This window comes from Clarias gariepinus, chromosome 22 (assembly GCF_024256425.1).
Source record: "Clarias gariepinus isolate MV-2021 ecotype Netherlands chromosome 22, CGAR_prim_01v2, whole genome shotgun sequence".
NCBI classification, from domain to species: domain Eukaryota; kingdom Metazoa; phylum Chordata; class Actinopteri; order Siluriformes; family Clariidae; genus Clarias; species Clarias gariepinus.
The window spans coordinates 18,130,554-18,143,092 of record NC_071121.1 but is presented as its reverse complement, the minus strand read 5'-3'; the positions used below and the strand labels follow the sequence as shown (position 1 = coordinate 18,143,092).

The following is a 12,539-nucleotide window of genomic DNA, read 5'->3' as shown; positions in this document are numbered from 1 at the left end:
AGAAAGTGTTCTAAATCTTTTGAATGGTAGTGTACTTAAATTGATCCAAGATCTCTGAAATGTGATAAATAGGCCCAACATCATAGTACAAGAAGCATTCCCATATCATGATGCTTATCTCTCTATGCTTCACTGTCTTCACAGTGTACTGTGGCTTGAATTCAGTGTTTGGGGGCCTCACAAACTGTCTGGGGCCACTAGACCCAAAAAGAACAATCTTGCTTTTATCAGTACACAAAATATTGTGCCATTTCTCTTTAGGCCAGTCAATGTGTTCTTAGGCAAACTGTAACCTCTTTAGCACATGTCTTTTTTTCAACAATGGGACTTTGCAGGGGCTTCTTGCTAATAGCTTTCTGGTTTTGGTCTCAATTTTAAATCATTTAATATAATTTTAGCAGAGCAACATATCATTTTCTGCGCTTCTTTGTATGTTTTCCTATCTCTAATCAACTTTTGAATCAAAGTACGCTGTTCTTCTGAACAATGTCTGAAACGAGCCATTTTATTTTCAGAGAGAAATGCACATGACAACCTTTTTCTGCATTTATTTTAAAAAATGTTTATCCTTGAATTTATTTTACACCTGTTTTTCACAGAATAATTTTCCTCTCTAATTAAACTCTACACTGCTATTATTTTGAACACGCCCCTTTTCAATTAATGATTCAATTACACAGAATCAGGTGCATGCAAGTCATGACTGTTGGGTCTGTTGTTTTCTATTACTTCACTACACCTATAAGCAAAATATTTCCCATAAAGAAATTTAATTTCTACCAAAAACAATTATTGGTCTTTTTACTGATGTTGGACTGCTATTATTTTGAACACTACTGTATATATTTTTTCTAATTTGTGTGAAGAATGAACGTCAATCAATCTTTAAATATAATATTTTAAGTGCAGTCACTAAATCCACCAAACGTTATGATAAAATTGCCTCTTACGATAACCGTCCCAGAAAAGAAAGACCAAGAGCTACCTTTGCGGCAGAGATCGAGTTTATTAGAATGACCAGCCTTGGAAACTGCAGATTTACAGCACCCCATCATTGTTAAATTGTGGCAAAGGAATCATTACAGTGGAACCTTTGATTACGAATATAATTCATTCTGGAAGTGGGCTCGTATTTCATAACACTCGTGAATTTCCCAATAAGAAATAACGGAAACTCAAATTATTTGTTCCACAGCCCAACAAAAATAAATACATAAAAAATTATTTATACAAAATATAAAGTAAAAAATCCTGACAGGTAAGTGTTTCTGCTTGTACGTGCAGACACTGTGTGTGTGAAGCTAATCACATCGCCAATGACTTGGGTGAGCGCAAACTGATGGAATCACTGCTGTAAAGTAAAAATAAGACAAATTAACCTAGAGTCAGTGAAAAACCTTGGCTTGGTCTGATGAGTCCAAATGTGAGATTTTTTTGATTCTAACTCCCATGTATTTATTTATTTTTTTTGGTATCCAATTCCTCCTCATCACTAGTAGGCTCCTACAATAAGACTATTACTACCAGTCAGTCGGGAGGGCGGAAGACTATCAGGTGTTTTCTCTGAACCATGTGACGCCAGCCAACCGCATCTTTTCGAACTGCTTGGGCACGTGAGCTCACAGACACCCCTGATTGGATGTAGAGCCGTGATTAATGTGGGAGCATTAAATATCTCCCCTCTGAAAGAATTTGGCCAATCAGCTTTCTCTAGACCTCCGGCTGCGAGAGGTTACAGCATGACCTGTGTTTGTTTAAACACAAACATAAACAAGCTTCAGGTAGTCCAAAATGCAGCAGTCAGAGTCCTCACTAGTATCAGATAAAAGCTAGTAAGATAAAAGCGCATCATTTCTATCTCATCCACACTGCATTAGCTCCCAGTGACATTTCACACTGATTTTGAAAATACTACTATTGTCTTACAGTGTAAAGCACTAAATGGTCTTGGACCACAGTACCCGAGTAAACTGCTAGTGATTTATGGCCTGAAATTATGAACAGATTATAAAAACTACAGCAGAGGGCAAAGCTATTTCATACAATGTGCATGCAATGCTCAGATGATTAAGGCTCTGGTTTACTGATTGAGGGTTTAAGCCCCTCCACCGCCAAGTTGTCACTGTTGAGCCCTTGAGCGAAGCTCTTAACCTTATTTGCTCCTGGTGCACATGACCTTTTACAATGCTCCACAGTCCATTCTTTATGATCCCTATTAAATTAAAAAGCCTTTTTTGTCTGATAAGCCGCACTAATAAGTGGTTTTATTAAAGCTAATCAGCAGTTTAGTGTCAATTCCTTGGGGTCCCTTTGCACTGTTACAAAAGCTCTTATTTTTATTATTAAACATCTAATATTTCTCCCCGATTTCACTACGCATTTAAGTGACCTCCCATAATGCTCATTTTAAAGTTAGATGTCTTGTTCCCAGCTAACCCATATTAATCACTGCTAAAAGTGTATTCTTAGTTAAAAGAGTTGCTAAAACTTAGCAATAAATCTCTGAGTAATTCTTATTTTCAGGAAAAACAAACAAACAAAAAAAAAACTGTAATTTAGTAATCCTCAGTAAAGAGCAGTACCAGAATTTTGTGATACTCTTTTTAATACAGAGTGATTCATATCCTTAAAATTTAATTCTAATGGCCTTAATAAGTAGTCATCTTAACAATTGGATGAGGGGTTCCCTTTTTTAATAAAGTATGCAATTTGCACTAATTATGAGTGCTGTCTCTTACTGCATGGTAAAGTGCATCATGAAACTTGTGACAAATTTAGTACAAATCCTAAGTAGTTCATAAAAAATGCATTTGTGGACAGCAGTGAAAGAGATTAGAGAAGAAGGTTAAGTAACAGGTTATAAGTAAAGGCCTGACAGAGCCACCCAGGCCAGTTAACTTGACAAAAAAATAAGCAGCTTCAGTTTTTATAGGCAAAGCATCACAAGGTGATAACTTTGCTATAGGTACTAAACAATGGAATGAGCAGATGGGAAAACACCACATGTGAATCTTCCAATATGTGTACCTCTGCTCACAATGAACAAGGTGTTAAATTGTATCATTGTACAAAAATGCTTCAACCCAATAAAAAATATGCTAATGGAAACAGCAATCTGAATTAAACTACTGTTGTTGATTAATGTGAATCCCTATAAACTCCCAAACAGAGTAATAACCTACAGTACATAGTCTACTTAATAACCTACTGTTTTATGGAATAAAATCAGCAGAAAACAAAACTTGATTTTAAATGCTTAGATTTTTTTTGAATGCCTGAAAATGCCTGAAAATATCAAGTTTAGAATTGAAACCAAATAGAAATCTATACTTAAAAAAAGTTTTAGATTTGTGACAAATTTAAGCAGTTGATAATTGAAAAAGTAAAGAAAAATGTTAGCTGAGCCACATAGAGAAATTCCCTGTGAAAGATCAAATGAGTCACACTATAATTGAGCTCAATCCTAGCCAATCTCAGCACAACTCTGAGCTGATGGAGTATTTTATGGCGATGGGTGGAGGAGGAAAATAATGTTCAAAGTAAGGTTGCTTGTGCTACATTTTCTTTGTACAAAATCCAGGTTAATGCCAGAGTAACTGGTTTAAGTAAAACTGACAATTATCACTGGTCGATAGCACAAACGGAATATTTAATTAGTCTCAAAATTCAAACTGTGTAAAGCTGGCCCCGACATAATCAGACAATTCACAAAATCATGTTAGTTTGTTTGTGCATCATATGTGCTTGCAAAATAATAATTTGTGCTTATTCAGTTTTTCTGATTTTGAATGGTTTCTTTTTTATTTAGTTTCCTCTTATCGTCTTAATCACTTCAAATCACTTTTTTTACACAAACAATGGCTCAACAAATAAGACTTAAAAGCAATTTGGGCAAAATTTAAATCTTAATATCTCAAAGCACAAATATTAACGTTGCAGGTACAAATACAAACAAAAAAGACAAGTTTGAAGTGATTTGGATGATATGGGGGTTAAGAAAAACTTTACACAAACCAGCATGTTTTTAAGTTTCTGATCATGCACATTAAAACCCACATTATTTCATACTATACACATGCCTAGGACAAAATTCATGACTTAAGACTAATTAAACTTTTGACTTTCATTTGGGATAAAAATAAAAAGAAATTGCTTCTGGGCATGTACCAGGGCAGGGTAACAGTGTAAGCACATGGCAAAGAATGTTAAAACAATGGCAACACTGTCCATTTATAAAACATTTTTAAACTGCATTTTTGTTCTATATAGGCAGTAAGAAGCTATGTTTGGATTTATTCAGTGAACATTCAAAATTTACAATGTATATTTAAATTATATTCAACTTCATTTCCACACAAAAAGTCCATAAAGTCTATATCTCTGTATTGTACAGCTGTTTCTTATTTTCCATATTTTTTCATATATTTTTCTTATATTGTATTTTTTGTACTGTACAATTGTGTTATTTTATTTTAATTTAATATTTAATTTTATTCTTTCTTAGTTAAATTTACCTTCTGTTTTCTTTTTTATATTTACTTTCTATTCAGTCTTTTATAAGGTCACGGGCAGTTGTCCAAGCATATCGTACTGTGTATGACTCTGGATGTGACAAATAAAATTTAAATTTATACAAGCAAATTGTGCACTATGCAAAAATCATGATAGTGGGCAGGTATGTATAAATGTGTCTATTTTCTGCTAATGGTTTTGTAAATATAAAGAAGTGCAGAGTGTGTAAAAATATAAATAAAGACATCCAATTTCTTTTAAAAATATACCTATGGGTAAAATCCCTACAATAGAGTTGAACTAAAAACGCAAATGAAATAACCGCAGGATAACAACAGGAATAATCGCAGCCTTAAATTGATTGTAAAACTAAACATTTAAAAATTTGAGGGAGATTCAACAGGAGTGGACAGCAGCTGGAGTCAGTGCTTTAAGATCCACCACATAGGCTACAACTGTCGCATTCCTTGCATCAAGCCACTCTCGAACCAGAGACTATGTCAGAGTTGTCTTACTTGGGCTAAGGACAAAAAGAATTGGACTGTTGGAAAGTAAATTTCCCGTTTTATTTGGAGATCAAGGTGCCTGTGTCTGGAAGAAGAGAGGACAAGCACAGAATCCAAGGCATTATGAATATTTCATTTTCCAGCAGGACATGGCACCTGCCCACACTGCCAAAAGTCTTAATACATGGTTTAAGTATCATGGTATCTTGATGGACCAGCAAACTCATTCAACCAAAACTCCATAAAAGATCTATGGGGTACCATGATAAGGAAGATGCGAGACACCAGACCAGACAACGCAGAAGAGCTAAGAGCCGCGATCAGAGCAACCTGGGCTTCCATAACATGTCAGCAGTGCCACAAACTGATCACCTCCTTGCCACGGCACATTGCTGGAGTAATTCATCCAAAGTGAGCTCAGACCAAGTATTGAGCTGTACATGTTCATACTTCTTAGTAGTCTTTTCTGTGTTAAATTTTTTTTATTCATCTTAAGTAATTTTCTAATTTTCTAAGATACTGAATTTTGGGTTTTTGTTAGCTGTAAGCCATAAGCATTAAAATTAAAAGAAATAAACATGCACCTATATATATCCAGATTATCAAGACCTTGCTTATTTAGCGAGGTTAAATTTATTTTAAAATTTTGCTCGTTGTGCAACTCATTTGCAGACCAAGTTACTCGCAATCCAAAGTTCCACTGTAATTAGAAAAGATAAACTTAATATTTTTACTGAAATTAATTGGTATTTTCACCAGTGAAATAAAAGTGCTGAAGTAGTATAAGTGAATTTTAATGAGCTGGTGTCATTTTAAGAAAACATAATCTTTATCCGATCTACAGTATTTTAAGGATTTCTTATCTGTGATTCACTCTCTGATTACTGAACAGGGTACAAGTGTACAAGTATTTGGCTGACAACAAAAGAAGTACAATTTAACTTAAAAAAAAGGCATAAGTTACTCAACCTTACAAAATGTAATTTCTTTGAATCAACAAGTTAAGCAGAGGTTCTGCCATACAGAAGGATAGGCAGACATATACATGGGCTTCAACCTGAAATAATATCACTGATTACATTAAAGCTGATCAGCTTGTCTAAATTTAACTATTTCTACAAATACTTTAACCATCAATTGATAGGTACTTAGGGCAGTATATTATATAAGGTTCACATAGTTTACAGTGCTAATACACATTTTCTGCATCCTTGTGTATAATCAAAATTTAACACACTAGCTAGTCAAAAATGAATAAATAAATAAATATGTGTCACTTTGATTACAGTGCACATTTTCATCGTTATTGTTTTGACAATGTTATGCACCATCACAACAGGTATTTCCATCCATGGTTGCAATTTTGGCTGATATCTTGTATAGATGATGGGACAGTGGACTCAATCCATAGTCTTCTTTACTAAATTCCAAGGTTAGGGTCAGAACTTTGCGGTGGCTAATTCATGTGTAAAAATTGTGTCTTATGTTCATAGAATATTATATATACAATGTATTTGAGCTTAATTTTGATTTTCTTAAGCTTGTTGCCTTGGAATATACAGTACCTGTGCCATAAGGGAAGAAAAATCTACTAGTGGGATAACAGTCATTTTCAGGTACAGTAGGTAGCTGAGTTCACCCTCCCCCTTCATTGAGCTACTCATGCCACTACACATGATAGCAATTAACCTGATTCCTTCTGCTCTTTTGACCTGCCCAATCATGCCAAGTACAGCTCCGCTTAGAAACCATGAAGATGGCTATAAAATTGACAGCAGTTGCTCTAATAGTTATAGGTCTTTAATTGCCATAAATGAGAGAACAAAGAGTAGTCTTAACAAACTGGATCTCATAAAAATTAAAATGCATTTCCTGTTATCGATAGCACAATTCTGGCTTGCTCGTTTGGGATAAAATAATAAAGCTATAAAGTAATTTTCCAATTTATATCCAGATTTTTTTCCCAGTAAAGCTGTCCTTTGCTAAACAAGCACTATATAAATAAAATTTAACTGATTTAATGAACCATCACCTTATTGCGGTGGAGAGGTTTGCGTGCCCTCATGAACCGGGGAGTGGTGTTGTCTGGAGTCATGTGCTCCTGGTAGGGTCTCCCAACGCAAAGTGGTCTCAGGCGTGGGGCCAGACTAACCATACTTTATGGTTTAAAAAACCCCATGAAAGAGGAGGGAGCAAAAAGAGGAGGGAGCAAAAAGACCATGCCCGGAGGAAGCCCAGGGCCCATGTCTGAAGCCAGGCACTCACATCAGCGAGCGTCTCGTGGCCGTCAACAAGTGTCCATCAGTGAACGTCTGGCCATCAGCGAGCGTCTGGTGAGCGTCTTGTGGCCAGGGCCCAGCCAGGCACAACCCAAAAGAGCAACGTGGACCCCTGTTCTCCCCCATCTCATGGACCCACCACCTATGAGAGAAACCAAAGTGGTTGGGGGCGCTTTTATTTGGGTAGCAGTGAAGGCCGAGGGCCTCGACGAACCAGACCCAGGCGGCAGAAGCGGCAAAGCTGTAAACTAATCACCATCTGGTGGTGAGTTGGGTCAGGTGGCAGGGGAGGCCACTGGACAGAACTGGTAAGCCCAAACAGGAAGTGCGGGTGAATTGGGAACGTCTAGGGGAGGCCCCTGTCCAATTGGACAAATGGGCCTACAACTCGCATCTCCAGCGGAGCTTTTCCAGCATCCCTGTAGGAGCTGGGTACATTAAATCAGAGTGGTCAATGTTCAAAGCTTCTATTGCTAAAGCTGCAGCTTTGAGATGTGGTCTTCTGGTTGCCTTAAGGGGCGGTAACCCTCAAACAGTGTGGGGGACACCTGTGGTTAGGAAAGCTGACCAACTAAGGAAGCAGCCGCAGCAGTAGCAGAGGCAAAGCAGTGGGTGTGGGAGGAGTTTGGAGAATCCATGGAGAAGGACTTTTGGGTGGCACCAAGGTGCTTCTGGAAAACCATCCGGCACTCCAGGAGGGGGAGACGGGAAACCAACCAAGCTGTGTACAGCAAGGTTGGTTCCCTTGAACCTGGTGGCCTTGACTGAGGAGGTAATCAGGCAGTAGAAAGAGCACTTTTAGGAACTTCTAAACCTGACAAATTCACCCTTTTTTGCAGAGACAGAACTGGAGGATGATGGGGGTTGGCATTGATCAACCTGGGCAAGGTCACTGAGGTGGTCAAACAACTCCACAGTGGCAAAGCCCCGGGAATTGATGAGATCCGTCCGGAAATGCTAAAGGCTCTGGTTGTTGAGGGACTGCCTTGGTTGACACGCCTCTTCAACATTGCGTGGAAGCCTGGGACAGTGCCTAAGAAGTGGTAGACTGGGGTGGTAGTTCCCCTTTTTAAAAAGAGGGCCCAGAGGGTGTGTGCCAACTATAGGGGTATTACACTACTCAGCCTCCCTGGGGAGGTGCACTTTAAGGTGCTGGAAAGGAGGGTTCAGACGAGGAACAATGCGGATTCCGTTCTGGCTTTTTGCTTAGAGATAAGATGAAAAGCTCAGTCATCCGTGAGAAACTCTTTGCATGCAACTGAGTCAGTTGAGGTGGTTCGGGTATCTAGTAAGGATGCCACCAGGACGCCTCCCTAGGGAGGTGTTCTTGGCACGTCCTACTGGAAGGAGAACACAGGGCAGACCAAGGACTACTGTAGATGGAGAGATTATATCTCGGCCTCGGGATTCCCCAGTCATAGTTAGCTGAGGTGGCTGGGGAAAGGGAAGTTTGAGGTTCCCTGCTGGAACTGCTACCCTAACGACATGACTTTAGATATGCGGTTGAAGATGAACGGATGGATAATTTGAATGTCTGACAATGCTGTAATGTTGACCCAGATGAGCAGAAGCATTGATCCTGTGTCCTGGTGTTAAGTGTAAAACATTGGACAAAAACGTTTTTTTTGTTAGTAAAGCAGCACAAATTCAGGGTGAGGGTATGCTGACTGAAATGATTCCACATTTATTATATGTTTTTTTTCGCAATTTGGAGAGCCAAAGTATGCACTCTATTTGGTAATGGGATTCTGTCACTTGATCACATTTGTTGCAACTTCGGCTGCATGATTAAAATTAATATATCTGAAAAAGAAACTTAAGATATAACTGTATAGTGCTTAATAAAAGGTAGTAGTAAAAATTTATAAATTAAGTATAGTACGCAAAATCCCAGAGAAGCAGTACATACCTTTATCATTTCCAAAAGAACAAACATGAAACAGTTAAGTTATAAATAGAAATGAAGAAGTGGTGTATAATTAGGCATTTTTAATAATGGTGCACCCCAGTCCATTTTGTTGTTTTTCAGTGTGATGGCACAATTTAAAAAAAAAAAAAAACAAGTTTTTCTTTTAGCATCATTAAGTAATTACCCGCAGTGTGCTATACGCCTCAGTTCCTATGTTTTTTTTCTTTAAAAGAAATTAAATTAAGAATTCTAATTTAATACTATGCCCCTAAGCAACAATATACAAAAAACAGGATGGCACAATGAAAGAAAAAAAGTATATATATTTTATAGAACGTTTGAATAGAACTCTGCCCAGCGGCTCTCAAAAAAACGTCTCATGGAGTGTCCAGCCATGCCCACCTCTGATGTATCTTCGTTAAAGAGCTCACAGTTGTTAAAGACCAGTTGAGCATCTGCTGCAAACTCTTCACAAGTACAATAGCTGCAGCAAGAACAAAACATTTACTAAAGTTACTAAAAGATTGCTAAAATTTGACATATAAAACACAGTGTTTCAAAAGATAATCAGATTGGTTGTTTGAAATAACAGAATGTAACTGAGCATAATGAAAATGAAACCTTTGGAAAATAATAAACCAAATCATTAGTGTTTATCTCTGTCTTATCTTACCCTCCCTTTAGAAGCTTTTCCCTCATTGTTAAAAAATCCATAGGGTTTTTAATGATGCGGCGGTACCCAGGTACAAGTCGGGGGTTGACAGGCTCTAGGAAAGGCCAGGCATCAGGATGGGCTTCCATCTCCATAAGAATGATCCTGAGATATACACACCAATACAATCAATATATTTTAGAATGTTTATTTGTTTGTTGCCTTTTTTTAACACAACAAATTTTAAACATTAATATCACAGAAAAATAAGCCTATATTTATTCCTGTCCCAACTATTATTAATGCTCGATAAATTTTTAACTAAGAAAAAATACAATAGAATGCAAGTCCAAAAAATGAAAATTCTTAATTCTGTAACTTACTCGCAGTATGTGAGGTCAGGCTGGTTGCGTGTAGCCATGCGTCTGCGTTTGGACAGTGAGTAGCTTGTCCCAGTGGAGGGGGTGAGGCCATTTTTTTGCCGTGATGTCATGTTCTGCGCATTTCGACACTTCTCAGTTGACCTTTCTCCTCCATAAGGGGGGCGTCGTTTTTGTGCCTTTGCTCTTTGTCTGGCTGATTTTTTTGGCAGGGAATCTTCATCGGGTTCCTTAAAAACGATCCAAATTAACATGTTAGATGTACCAATGTATAGGCATTTTGAGATAATGTATAACTGAGTTTTACTTGCTGTTACTGTAGTTTATAAGGATCTGATTTTCATGCTTTATTACCTGAGAATTGCAGGCAGGACAGAACCAGTCACCTTCTGGCACCCGAGTGACCTTCGGCCTCAGGCAGAACATGTGCCATCCACGATCACAGCCATCACATAATAATAGACATGCATCATTATCACCCTTGCGGCACAGCTGGCATGTCTGTAAACACACATGCGCCTTCTATGTTTGTGCATATTTATACATACAAATCTTATTCATATCTGAAAATCCATAAGTCAGAAATCCAACAACACATTTTTTCAGGTTTTTGTTTAGTTTCCAACAAATGTAAAAAATGTCATGTAATGAATATTATTAAAATAACTTGAGCATCTGTAAACTTCTACCTAAACAAGAATAATATCTAAACATGGCTGAGTCTATTTCTGCAGTGTAATTAAGATAAATCATGTAAAAATAAATAAATATAAATAAAATTTCTTGACCTAACTCGGATTTAAATTGATTTTGTTAGAATTCTTCTTGTTAGTGGTCCAAGCACTGAAGATGCAATTGTTTTTGTTAGGGTTTTATCTTTTTAGGGTAACAAGCATGAAGCCCTTGTCAATGGGGTGGAGTCAAAAAAAATGTTTTGCCTCAATGAACTGGTCATAAAGGGGAATATTTGTAAAGAGCACTTGGGGCTGTATGGCAACACTTGATGCAGTGCTTATTTTGTTAGGAAGACGACGAAGAGTTTTCTTCAATTTGTAAGAAATTGCAGTATGAATGTCAATATGGTAAATTTTTTCCCTGAACATAAAATTTGGTGTGAAGCACTGTTCCTTAAATCTGAAAAAAATAAAAATAAAAATACCATTTTATTGTTATTTTTGTCAAGTCATACCATGGTTAAGCACTGTTGGCTCATTGTTTGGCGATTCGCCTGTCATGCGGAAGGCCCGGGTTCGATTCCCAGGCAGTGCTCAAAGTGCCAGTGTTATGCGCTAAAATGCTCCCCTGTTATGATATGCTTCAGTACTAAATGCATGTTTGCAATTGAGATTTTTTTTCTTAAGCTATGAAACATATTAGCACTCACCTCACAGTTGCTATAATTTAATGATAATTATAAGCAAAAAGAGTAAACCAAAGGATCCACATTTATTAAATTTTTTCCCAGAGCGAGATTTGAACCAGGGTCTGGACGATTTTATACTATTATTTAAGCAACGCCACACCACTAGAGGCCGCCTAACTAGTGAGCAAGGAGCGATATTGAAATGGGCGCAGGCCATCAGGCTGAAAAAACGATTGTCCTAAAAAATGTAACAGATGAGGACTCAGATTAATGTACAAAAACTGCTTGCTGTTTTCCCGATGCATTCATAATCATTAGTCGACTTCTGCCAGTGCGCTGTGGAAAACTTTATGCATGCGGCTGAGCGCCGATTAAAACTATGTAGTAAATTAAAGAGGAGAATCATGATGCCGAATCAAAGTCCTGAGCCCAAACCTCATTTAAATTAAATTAACAAATATTATAAGTAAAAAAACAATAGCCCACATTTAGAAACCGTTTATAAATTCTTTCCGACATGAGTTGGCCCGGTGTTATGCGCAGAGTGCCAGGAGATTTCCTGAAGCTCAGAAATCACTAAGGCATTTTTTCTAAATAAATGCTATCTTTAATAACTGATGAAGGTTTTGAGCTGTATACACACGCATTTTTGAGGGGTTTAAAACGAATTAATAAGTCCGAGCAGACCTACATGAAAGGTGAGAAGTGAGTAACTACGCGCAGCTGTCGCGTTGTATATACTGTAGAACACACTTTTATCAACCTTTTGAAAAAAACGATGCCTTTTGTAAAGTGAAAGTACTTTACAAAAGACAAACTGTTTTATTTCAGTCATGAATTCACAATCACATCACATTCCAGCTATTACTTCCAGCCGTGGTTAAATAATGGATAAAATAATTATTTAATGCTGGACACAAACAGCAAATATGATGATT

General features: G+C 37.4%; 1 protein-coding gene across 2 annotated transcripts in view; it reads right to left on the bottom strand.

The window, feature by feature from the left end:
• Positions 1 to 986: 986 nt before the first annotated feature.
• baz2a (bromodomain adjacent to zinc finger domain, 2A) overlaps positions 987 to 12,539 on the bottom strand; it is a 116,335-nt gene continuing 104,782 nt past the window's right edge. For both annotated transcript variants that reach the window (XM_053482655.1, XM_053482656.1), the window contains 4 exons: positions 10,593 to 10,739; positions 10,242 to 10,468; positions 9,880 to 10,023; positions 987 to 9,690 (listed from right to left, as the gene is read on the bottom strand). In XM_053482655.1, the coding sequence (XP_053338630.1) occupies positions 9,534 to 9,690; positions 9,880 to 10,023; positions 10,242 to 10,468; positions 10,593 to 10,739 (675 nt within the window). In that variant the 3' untranslated portion in view covers positions 987 to 9,533. The remainder of the gene's footprint in view (positions 9,691 to 9,879; positions 10,024 to 10,241; positions 10,469 to 10,592; positions 10,740 to 12,539) is intronic.